Raw genomic sequence first — 12,481 nt, 5'->3', positions numbered from 1 at the left:
TGTAAATTGGGGTTAATCATGCACGCTAATGGTTGATTCGTTATGGATAAAAAAAACTTGGTCCTTTGAGAATTAAAACCCTAAACCCTAAGAAAAAACAATAAAATTTTCAGCAATAAATCCTTAAATTGTGCCTGACATGAATGGAATGGGGAGTAAAGGATGTTCTTATTCAGATCAAATATAAGACATCAGCGTTTTGGATTTTTCTTCAATACGGCTTCATCACATTTTATAATTGAAAATAGAAGATCTAAACAGTTGTGAAAATCAAATCTAATGGCTAAAATGCGCATAGCACTGAAAGATATATAGAAGCCACACACTATGTTCATTTTAGGCTTATTTTTAGTTACGTCTCTTGAAACTCTATTTTTATCTCACTTTACCCTTTGTAACGCAAAAGTCATCATTTTACTCTCTGAAACCTAAAATTCGTTCCTCTTTGACTCGTGGTCTTTGTCTTGTTTCTGAAACATATAGTTCACCTCATAAAACATATGTTGGACCAACACCCAATAAAACTATGTCACATGTGCAATAAATTTGATTATAAATATCCATTATGTGTTAACAATCGAGAATATTAAGTTTAAAAGAGAAGAGATTAAAAAAAAAATTGATTAGCCTGACGCACCTAAACCAAACCCACATAAGAAATTAATAGATCTAAGGCAATGTGGAGCGAATTTTGAGTTCTATAAAGACACCATTCAAGTTTCAAGGGCCAAAATGGGATCAAAATCGAGTTCCAGGGGGCAAAGTGAATCGAATTTTGAGTTTTAATGAATAAAGTGATGATTTTTGAGTTACAAGGAGCAAAGAGATTAAAATCGAGTTCTAGGGAGCGTAGCTAAAAATAAGCCTTAATTTTATAGTAAATTACCAATAAAACTAAGGTTAGGAATAGGAAAATTCTAAATACAATAATGTATAAATATCGTTTAACGATTAGATGTGACGGATTGAACTTTTCTTCATAAGGTATAGACTAGTAGATCATCAATGTATCCATACACTGTCGTAGGGTAGAAACCCTAAGAAATGATAGACTTAAAAATCGAGGGCCGAGATTCGAAGTGATCATAAACCCCTTTTTTTATCGATGGCAAGTAAACTTACTATTGTACATACTAGGAGTATATTATTAATTTGGCTTTAGACAAGTTGATTATATAGTTGTGCGATGCTCCTTCTGCCTCGGAATTAAATCGTCACTCCCGCAGTTTAATTTAATTTAACGTGGATTATCACTAATATACAAAAAAAGATAGTTTAATATGAACAATTATATTATTGTTTTGACAAAACCTAAACCCTATCATAAGTAGAAGCACTTAATATGATGAATTACAATTAAAAAAAAAAAGAAAAAAAGAAAACTGAAGCAAAGGCAATAGTTACGTACTTCGTAAAGAAAGCCACATGAGCCATCAAAATGTTGGCATTTCGTCAAGTTTGATCACGAGGCCTTTAATTCCCTTTGGGAAGAAGATCGAGTCTTGAGAGAGTAATTAACAAAGATAAAATTGACTATATAATTAACAACCCAAAATTATAATTAAGTAAAAAACAAAAATAGATGTCTGGTCATGATCCGTATGTAAGAGCTTAGCTCAGCCAATAGCTAGCTAGCTTAACCTTGCCAAGGTTTTTGGTGGTCACGGGAAGCAGTATTAGCAACAGCAGCAGCAGCATTAGCACTTCTGACACAGTTTCCAATACCAGCAATGTTCAGAATGTCACTGTGAGACAGTGCTCTCAGTCCCAAGAAATCTCGGGTCAAACCTTCACCGTTTGCACCGCCGTCGTCGCTACCACTTCTGTTGAAATGGGTCGAATTGGTCGAGTCTTTTTTTGCATTGTTCAAAATATTAGGGAGGGAGCCGAAAGCCTCCAGCTCAAAAGCAGCCCCTTCGAACCCAGTTCCGGAAGACAGAGAGTTCATCATATCATGGAGCAGAGACGCTTGATGATGTTGGTTTTGATGGTGATGATGAACACCTGAGACTGCAGGACCAGTTGTGCTATTAGTAGCATTGGCCCCTGCTGCTGCAAAAGCAGACACGTGACCACTGAACTCAGACATGTGACCCTGGCTGTGCTGGTGGACCCTCACCATGGGCTGTGGTGATGCAGAGGCTGCAGCTGCTGCTGCTGCTGCTGTAGTAGTACTATGCTTGCTGCTCATGGTTGCACCCATCTGAGCTGCCTTCTGTAGCAATGCAGTGGCTGACATGTGAGGGGAAGGTGCAGGGTGGAAGGGTGGGAGTGTGGGGCCCAAGCTGCTAGGGCTAGGGTTAGGGTTAGGGTTTTGTGGTGTGCCATTATGGGAATCATCGAGGGATAAATCCTGGTGGTGGGTTGGGGAGAAGAGTGAGGAGGATGAGGAGAGGTCAATGGTGCAGTTTGGTGGGCCCAACCAAGGTGGTAAATCTGGCCTTAGGGTTGTAAAACTCTGCTGCTCTTTTTTCAGTGAAAATCCATGGATGTCTTGATTAAATTGGTGCCCTAATTGCACTTGGTTAAGATTCATCTGTTGTTGTTGCTGAGAGATGAGAAGATGATGTGGGTTGTTTGCTGAGGTGATGGCTCTTGCACTCTCTTCTGCTAAAGCATCACAGAAGGCTCTGTGAGTGATGAAACTATCCCTCCTGTTGTGATGAAAATCCCCAAAAGCAGACAAAACACAAGCAAACAAAAGCAAAAAACCATGTTATAAAAGTGCTTTTGCATAAAAATACATTTTTTGCTGAGAGAAATGTATTGACTTCCTTCCCACACACTCCCTCTTTTGCTCTCATTTCTTTCTGTTTTGATTCATTTTTTTCTATTTCAGATATCCAAACATAGGACAAGACTGTCCACATCAGGCCAGGTGCATTAAAATGTTTCAATCTTGGTTCACTCAATGAACCAAATAAAGAATGTAACTTGATTAGTACCCAAGTAACTTATTTGAATTAAATTTACAATTTTGAAATCTGGGTTTCTGAGAAATCATCTTTTCTAATGACCCATTAATTCAAAGATGAAGATATGTGTCTGATTAGCTATTGCTTGGATTAATTACTAATTAAGAGAGTGTTCTTGCACTTTCTCATGAATGTAAATGCTTGGAAAGATGAGGAATTTGAGGGTAATTAATCAGTTTACCTCGAGAATAGGGTTCCACAGTCACATCTGTACTCCCTAGTGCCACAGGTTTTGGAATGAGCTTTCCAATCCGATTGAACCGCATACCTCTTTGAGCACTTGTCACATTTCCACTTCTTCTCACCGTGCTTTCTGCAAAAGTGCTTCTTGATCCCAGTCAGGTCCCCAAGAGCCCTTGAAGGGTCATGGTGGACACAGCTGGCTTCTGGGCACACATAAACCTTCTTCCTCACCTCCTTGCTTGTTCTTTGCTTGAGCTTCCATGGCAGGTTGTGCCCTCTTCTGTGAAGCTGCAGATTCTGGTCTCTCTGAAACCCTTTGTTGCAGATCTCACAGATGAACCTGTTTGTTGCCATGAGTGTCTTGGGGGACAAGGCTATCACTTCTGCATCTGGGTCTGATCCAGAAAATCAAACAAAACATCCAGAAATTAGAGAAAAGATAGAGATTAAGAGGTGATTAATATTAGGCTTTGATAATAATTTGTGATTAATTAATTAATTAATTATACCTGGATTGCCTGGCAAATTTCTCTTCTTTTTGAGAGCGGGTTGAGCTTGCGGTGGTGTGGTAAAAAACTGCTGAGAAAAGTTGGTGCCAATTTCATTTCTGTTGCCAGATGAGACGCTAGCAGCTTCACCTGATGCTGAAGTTAGATTGGACATGTTCTCATCCACCAGCTGCTGTGAGTATTGTTGTTGGAAGAGCATCATTTTTTGTTGGGTATCAAAATTCTTGGATTAATAGAAAGCTGGCATCTCTAGGTCCCCCATATACATGTGTGTGTGTGTGTGTGTGTGTGTGTGTAAATACATATGGATCTTGATTTCTCTGATTGATGGTGAGGAGAGTCCAGGATCTGATTAAAAGACAACAAAACCAGGAAAACAACTAGGGGGAGAGAGAGAGAGAGAGAGAGAGAGAGAGAGAGAGAGAGAGAGAAGAAAACCTAAGATGCAAAAATGATGTTTGAAGTTGTAGTCTTTCAAACAAATAACACCCACTATGCACACACTCACACCTTGATTGTTTCTTACATATATTTGTTTGGCACCGACCCAAGAGACAATTTTTGTTTTTCTGAAGGTTGAGAGAGAGAGAGAGAGAGAGAGAGAGAGAGAGAGAGAGGAGCAGCGAAACCAGATCCTGTATGTCTAGGTAGGTAGCTACTTTTCTCTCCTTCAATATAGTTCAGTAGCCATCTTCTTGAAAACACCAAGAAAATCCAAACTATGGCCACACGATTATATATGAACACAAAAGATAAAAACTGAGAGAGAGAGAGAGAGAGAGAGAGAGAGATGTGGATGATAAGAGAGATACCTCTGTAATCCTGAAGCCACAGTCCAAAACAACAAACTCACAAAAACCACAACCGAAGGGGAAGCCAACCCTACGGCCAAACCTCTGACGTCTACACTTTCTGTCTTTTCCTCTGTTCTCTTTCACACAAACCCCAGAAAGAAAATAAAAATCTCTCCTCCCTCTCTCTCAAGTCACTCACTTCTTTATTATTTGTATGCACAACGAAATGCTTTTTTTAAAGTTTATATTTTTTTAGAACTAAAAACCCTTTAAACTAATCAACTACTATGCTCTCCAACCTTTCCCATCTATCTCTTATAAATAAAGTAAGCAGGAGAAAAAGAAAGCATAAAAAGCAACCTTGTAAAAAGGAGTATCATTTGTACATTTATGTATACATATATATGTGAGAGAGAGAGAGAGAGAGAGAGAGAGAGATTGATTTTGAAATCTATGTTTTACATCATGGGCAGTAGACCCTTTTATCCCAAACTTTCTACAATTACAGTGGTATGATTGAACCATTGATTAATTTGTATCAGGGAATGGCTTAAAAAGCTCTTTCAGCTTTTTATTTATTTATTTACTCTAATTTTCTATTTATCACTTAAACTATTAATTACCAAGATAAAAGATGGTTGAATATATACATGTCTGTCATTTTTGCATGGTTCGAAGAATAAAAAAATATATAAGATCGATGCAGATTCGATCAGATTATGAATCTCCCCTCCAAGCTAAAGCTAATACACAGCTGCTATTGGCCGCCTGTTTTGCTTTATCGTAAGATGCACTACGCATATTGTCACAAGAGCCGTAAAACGATGGCTAGGCTACTAAACTAAAAAAATTCTCATGAGTTAAAAACTAATTGGACTAATTCAAGCAAAGAGCTTGGAAGAATGATCCTATAGCTATAGAAAGGCATAACTGTTGACTACAATGTCAAGAGAGAGCTAGAGAACAAGAGCATGCATGACCCTAATTAATGATATTAATTGACTTTTAATCATGTGCTAAGATGTGTTTATGTTGACTTGAACCAAAGTGTAGAAGGGATGATTTTCTTCTTCCTTTGTAACGGGAATTAATGATTTTATATATATCAAGAAAAATATCACAAACATATATAACACATTTTCTTTTAAATTTAGTAATGGGAGAAAGATGATCTAACACAAAAAGTATATATATGAACATTGGATAGTAATGCTAGAACATCAATGAACTACATCATCTTTATGATCACATAACATGGTTAAATTATGTGTAATTTTATGTCACTCTTCACATTTAGTCCTCCATTTAGTTTCCAATTGTCACTTCACATTGATCAACGCTTTTCTCACTTGGGACCCGTGATAAGATGATGGATGAGCTTGATATGGACAAGATGATGGATGAGATTGATATGGAGTGATGCAAAACTAAATAATGGGTTTTTGCATATTTATGCAAATATGTAGGGAGTTTTTTTTATTTTTTATTTTTATTTTTTCATAAAACACGTTTACGTATTTGTAATCAAAATTAATTTATAAAATTGAATTCTGATCACATGATACTTCTTTGTTTACTGAATTTTGTAAAATAAAAATATATGTGAAGTCCACATGAATTTAGGAATTCAACTCCTCATTTTGGAGGAATTCAACTCCTTTATGAGGGAGGGATTGAATTCCAAGGACATTTGGAGAATCATAATGAAATTCTTTTACCAATTATGTCTTCACTTGGTTTTGATTATTCCAACACTGCCCTTCATTCCACAAAAACTCTCAGAGCTACCATTATTGAATACTAGCATATGGGCACACACAAAGTGTATAAGAAAATTTTTATTTTTGTTTTTGAAATAGAAGGGAGAGAGGAAGAGAGTGATAGAGAATGTAGGAGTGGAAAGGTTTTTTTAATTTAATTTATTTTTTATTTTTATATTTTATTTTAATTAGAGATATGTTAGGATTGCATGTAGGTGAGGCTTTAAAAAAAAAATAGAAAAATTTAGTTGTGTGAAATTACATTTTTGCTCCATATTTCTTATTCATGTTCTATTTTAATTAGAGGGTTAAACTAGTAATTTCATAGGATTTTGGTTGACAATGAGTGTTTTATTAATTAGTAGAGATTAATAGAAGATTAATAAATGTTTTCTTTTAATTTGACTATAAAATAATTTATTAACAAAAAATTATAAAGTAATTTATTAACAAAAAAATTATAAAATAATTTATTTACCAAAAGAATTATAAAATAATTTGCCAACCATAAAAAGGTTATGGGGAATTTTTTGTAAGCCATGATTATCCATCACTTCCCAGAAAGGCTACGGGGAATTTCACCCTGCCTCATGACCACAATCAAGCAAACTCACCAACTCAGAGCATCGATCGAATTGGGAACTCCCATATTTTTTTTTGTTTATTGAGGAACGTAGTCCGCGCCCTTATCACTGGGCCACTTGCTGTGGTTTATTCCGATGCAGTTGAATTAGTAACAACTTATATAGAATTAATATCATTCCTATTCCGATTCTAGAAAGTTTTAGTAAACAGTGTCAACAAGAATTTGATTCTAACTCCTCCCTATTCCAACTCTTCCTCAATTCAATTCCTCTCATTTTGATTAAGGATTAGCAAACGAGCTATTAGTACTGTTTAGTTTGTTTTCAGTATTATTACACATAAGTATGGTTGAGGTTGATATGTGTTTTGTAGTCTCTCTGACATATAATGCAGATCAAAGAGAAACTACAAGTGAACATAAACAACTCACCACTATAGAAATCCACCAAAGAGATAAGAGTTTAGGGATAGAAAGAAGACCCTCTTTCCTAAACAAGTTCAGAAATAATTCTCAAATTTCTGGATGATACATTCCATACACGAGGAAGGCTTTAAATAGTGCGGGCACCCTCCATGAATTGGTAACCCTTATTAATGATCATACATGAACCATATGACTTAAAATTATGTATGTATTTAATTAATACCAAACATGAACTTAAATGAAAACATGGAACTAAACTTTGAGTTAAATAAGATGAATGCACCATGTGAGAACTAGATGAGACCAAATTCGGTGTCACTCTCTGTGTTTTTTTTGGTATCGATCTATCGGTTTATGATGTTATGCGGTCAAATTTGTATCGATGGCTTGAGCAGGTGTGCTTTGGTGGCTCAACCAGGACTTTTTCTATATGTTGGTTTGCGATTGATTCTATGTTGATCATTTCGATTTTGCAATTCAGATTCATTATGAAGGTGATGTTGAGACTGGTCATTAGAGAAAAGGTTTTGCACATATTTTTGCAATTGCTCTTCGTGTTGACGACTCTTGCAATTAGGATGAAATACTACCCAGCTTTTTATGTTGTACAGCTTAAGCATTGTACGTAATCCTTATATAACTATTAAATATGAGAAATGTTATTGACACTCCAAAAATCTTATTCTACACTCCTCACAAGTGTATTTTTCTTACTAAATATAGAAAGTTTGGAGTGTAGAATGAGAATTTTGGAGTGCCAATAACAATTCCCTTAAATATATTGTTTCTTTAAAAAAAAAAAATTAAAGAGAGAACATTTTGAATAGTTTATTATTATTAAAATTCTCAATAGTGCTAAGTCAATTATTTAAGAGATTCATTTCGTCCAAAGAAAAAAGACAGACCTAAGCACAAGAGAGGGTATCTAACACCATCCACACTTGATATGGTGCCATTGACACCAACCAGTATTCCCATTGGAATAGGAGAACTTTGTTTCAATTATTGAAAGAAATGTCTTTATTAATTACATATATCTTTGTCTGCATTGTTCTGCTGAGGCTAAGATGGTGAAGGACACTAGTAGTGTACTCACCAGATCAAACACAACTGAATTTTCCATCAAAATTTACAATCAGATAGTACAGACAATTTTGAAAGAAATGTTGTAACCAAGATCAAATTACTACCATAAAAAGATATTTTGTAACCAAAAACGAATAGTTGAATATATAGTAGTTCGTACTCGTGTATGTGTGTGTGTGTGTGTGTGTGTGTGTATTCATGTCTGTCTGTGCGTCTGTGCAGAATTAAATAATGCAGATACATAAGGAGCTACATCATCTCAATGTTTGAGTTCATGCTTTTCGATAAGCTTTGTGTAAAATAAGAGGTTTTAAAAAGGACTAGATATAGAAGAAATATTATCATTTTTGTCATTTTCTTGTTTTATTCCTCAATGATTTAGTTTTTGAAATGGGATCTGGCTCGACCAAAGTCTCAATATGCTCTCCCAGCTCATCTGTGTGATTATATTAATCCAAATGCATGTTTATATTAAAGAATGAAATTTAAAATTTATGAACGCCATGAAAAGTGTGAGAAAAGTTTCCATGCACACAAATGCATTTGGAACCATCTGGCTTTATGTATGATGCAAATGTATGATGAGATGATGATATACATTGTATTCTCAGAGTACATGTACAAAGGAAGTTGGCCTAGATAAAACACAGCCACATGCATGGTTTCTGCACGAGTGATGCTAGAAAAACACACAAAAACTAGTTACAATTATTTGAATTCGAAATATATGGGTAGTGTCAAGTAAAATATTGTCAAGTCACATGTCGTAATCTTAACACACCGTCTTCACGTATGATGTTATGTTAACTTAAAATGCGACAATATATATTGGGTGACATGCAAGCACATGAACAATTGTGATACATACATTCACCTGCTTTCATACCATAAAAAATAGAGGGGCTTAAACTCCCAAGGAACTATATTATAAAAACTACCAATGAACAACGTAAACGCTAAAAAGTTACTCAACATCTAGAGCACTACAAAGACACTAAGCAAAAGGATTTCAAAATGACACCTTAATTGAAATTGATTTCAAACGTATATATGGCACCAAAGTCATTTTCAAAGTCTCTCCACATATTGTTTGTTTGTTTGTTTGTGTGTGTGTTTTTTTTTTTTTTTGGGTAATGCAAAGGAACTTCAAAACACCTCAACTAAACGCATCCTTAATTCTCAGATGTGGGATTTACACTCTCAACAAAAGAAAATTTTGATTTTTTTAATGTAATAAGAATGAAGTAATTCGTATATCAGCTATATATATGTATGTATGTATGTATGTATGTGTGTGTGTGTGTGTGTGTGTATTTTGATGCTCATACTTCATAGTATTTCAAGAAATTTTATGTGTACTCAAACACGTGTTGCGTATTATAACATGGATTGATGACATAATTAATATGTCCAACTTCTAAACTTTCTTAAAATCAATACGGATGTAATAATTTTAGTTCAACAATAACACCTCAATTAAAAACTCATAATATTTAATCTTGAGATTGAATAAACGTGTGAGCTAAAAGGTCAAACATCAGCAAATAAGCACTAACTAGAACCATACAAAATATCACATTCCATATGAGTTGGACATAATTAAATTTTATTGCAAATATTTATAATATCAAATTAAGGTCGGCAAGCCTATATGGACTCATAAATTTACTCAGTGGTAGGTAGGCGGGAGATCCAAATTTTGCTTTCTTACAAAGCCCTAGAATTGTACTCTGATGTAAGTTGTTACCTTGAGCTAATTATAATTAGTAACCTTTAATCATAGTAAAAGTGCAACAAGAGGTAAAATGTTGGGGCTAAAGAGGTGTTTCGTGTTGTTTTGAAAGTTGCTATGGTAACTTCCTCCTCACATGCATTTCTTTTCTTTTCTTCCTTTTCTTTATTTTCTTTCTTCTACTATCCATCTAAACAATTAGCCTCGTTGCAAATTAACCCTTAGCACAATTAAATTAATGATTTTTTGTGCTAAAAACATGTATTTTATGGGATATATATTGAGCAAGGCCAGTCTTATTCCATCAGTTTTGTGACACTGCTTTTGAAGTTGTTGAGCACTATAATAAGTAGTGTCTCTTTGCTATTAAATTTAGGCTAATTACACTTTAAAGTTTCAAGACTTGAAGTGATTTAAATTATATTTTTGACATTGCACTATAAAGTTTTTGAAATCATTCAGTTTTTGTTTTTATCCATGTTTGATTGTTTCATTAACACAAGCATGAGATTTATCTTTGAGTTGATATATAAGCCACACCTGCACCACATGAACCAAAACTAGTCATTACAGAGAGATTCAGCTTCTCCATATCAATGCTTCATATTCCAAAACGATAACCTATCGCACAGAGTGAAACTAATGTGTGGCTTCTAAGCATCCTAAGAATGAGTCCTAAATCCGCCACAACAACGATTTAATGGTGGTACCGTCAAATAGATGGAAGAAAATTAAAACGGTTTCAAAACCATAGCCCGTGATCTTTTTAAGAAATCACGCATAAAACATAACTGAGTAGAGTGTCTTAGAAAGTGCGGTGACTCAGTCACTTGAGTAGAGTGTCATTTTTGTTACTGACTATTTTAACATGCATAGTTCTAAGGTAAAATTTTTATGTTTAGCTCTTATTAATATATTACCTTCTCTAGCTAGTCATTAATTTCACTTCTCTGGCTAGCTTTGAAATTATAGTTCCTTAGAAAGTTCTGTAAATCAGCCGCTTGAGTTGGGAGTTTTACCGACTCCCTTAACATGCATGGTTCTGAGGTAATTTTTTCACTGTTACGAAAGGAATTTCATATTATATGTTCAAACATTTTATATATAACTGCTTTCCAACTTGTATATTCGAACGTTTTTACTCTCCTCCATGAACATGATGTGACTGCTTATGTTGTATCACTTATACTCATCGATCACATGTGCGTGTGAGTGTATACACCCTGCATCTAGTACGAAATTGCACCATATGGCAAATCATGTAAAACACATCAAGCTATGGAGCAAGACAACCCTTTGACACTTTTGCCAAATGTTTTAAAGCTATGACTTGACAATTCATGTTTGTTTGCCATTTTTGTATACAGAAAAAACTTGCCCATGAGTTTGATATCCCCATATAATTCACAAGTAGAGGAACTAATATTCGCTCAACCGGAGCCCAATAAAAAATCTCAAATGCTTTTTAAGGGATTTTCATAAATTACTATCTCTTACACCTTCTTTTTCATTTTTTGTCATTAGATTAAATAATTCAAACAAAAACAATGAATATAACTAAGCAGAAGTGTGTAGAAAGAAAACAGGTGTTTATAATTTCACATAAATTATTTTGAGTGTCTATGCACATCACTATACACTTATTGGATAAACATTTACGTTTTCTTAGTGCACATGCATTAAATCCTTACAACATTTGATGCACGTCCTTAATTAATTACTTGCAGAAAGATGTAACACGAGTCTATATTTTTGTTTAGATTTGTTTTTGGGTCAAAATAAAGAGAGGGGGATGGGGGGATTTAACCTCATTGTGTTCATGCTCCCAAATGCCCCCAAATGCTCCCCTTTTACGCGATTTGATCGCATGATCGACATGCATCGTACAAAATCTGAAAGCAGGTCATATATTCGTCGATATAGGCTCGAGGACAAATAGAAAAGATAAAAGAGACTCATTGGAAATTATGGGTGCTAGGTAAGATGTCCTTAATCCCTACATGTATAATGGCCGAGATTTTTTTCTCTCCATAATTTCAATCCTTATGTAATCAAGATTAGTATTGTTGTTGTTGTTATTATTATTATAATATTCGTTGTTATGACCTTATTAACTTCAGCCAGCAACAAAGTTGCAATTTGCAAGCCTAACTCTAGGTAGCTAGATCAAACTTTCCTTATTTTCGAAGACAACCCTATTGATTTAACTTTTCGAAAGGCACCATATAAGTCTTATCTGTCACTTTCACAGGCTTCACTCTCTCTCTCTCTCTCTCTTCTTTTTTTTTTTTTTGGTAAATGCCATAGGCTTCTCTCTTCATCCTTTATTGGAACATATCAATCAATTTTTTGTGTCTAAATTCATCCTCATCCGCATATAAAAAGAACACTGGTAATGCTGTAGTCAACTGTAGTGTGTATATATGCAAGATG

At 34.8% G+C, this 12,481-nt stretch overlaps 1 protein-coding gene across 2 annotated transcripts; it reads right to left on the bottom strand.

Moving 5' to 3' along the window:
• Positions 1 to 1,389: 1,389 nt before the first annotated feature.
• Positions 1,390 to 4,784, bottom strand: LOC137739217 (protein indeterminate-domain 7). 2 transcript variants are annotated; one of them, XM_068478766.1, is made up of 4 exons: positions 4,480 to 4,784; positions 3,668 to 3,839; positions 3,157 to 3,553; positions 1,390 to 2,654 (listed from the first exon to the last, which is right to left on the bottom strand). In XM_068478766.1, the coding sequence occupies exons 2-4, from the start codon at positions 3,819 to 3,821 to the stop codon at positions 1,637 to 1,639; spliced, it is 1,569 nt and encodes a 522-aa protein (XP_068334867.1). In that variant the 5' UTR covers positions 3,822 to 3,839; positions 4,480 to 4,784; the 3' UTR covers positions 1,390 to 1,636. The 2 variants fall into 2 exon arrangements, with proteins under 2 accessions (XP_068334867.1, XP_068334866.1); XM_068478765.1 differs by lacking the exon at positions 4,480 to 4,784 and having other exon boundaries at positions 3,668 to 4,470.
• Positions 4,785 to 12,481: the final 7,697 nt, after the last annotated feature.

The sequence above is a fragment of the Pyrus communis genome, chromosome 7, assembly GCF_963583255.1.
Source record: "Pyrus communis chromosome 7, drPyrComm1.1, whole genome shotgun sequence".
Taxonomy (NCBI): domain Eukaryota; kingdom Viridiplantae; phylum Streptophyta; class Magnoliopsida; order Rosales; family Rosaceae; genus Pyrus; species Pyrus communis.
The sequence above is the reverse complement of the archived record's forward strand: the minus strand, read 5'-3'. Positions and strand labels throughout refer to the sequence as shown.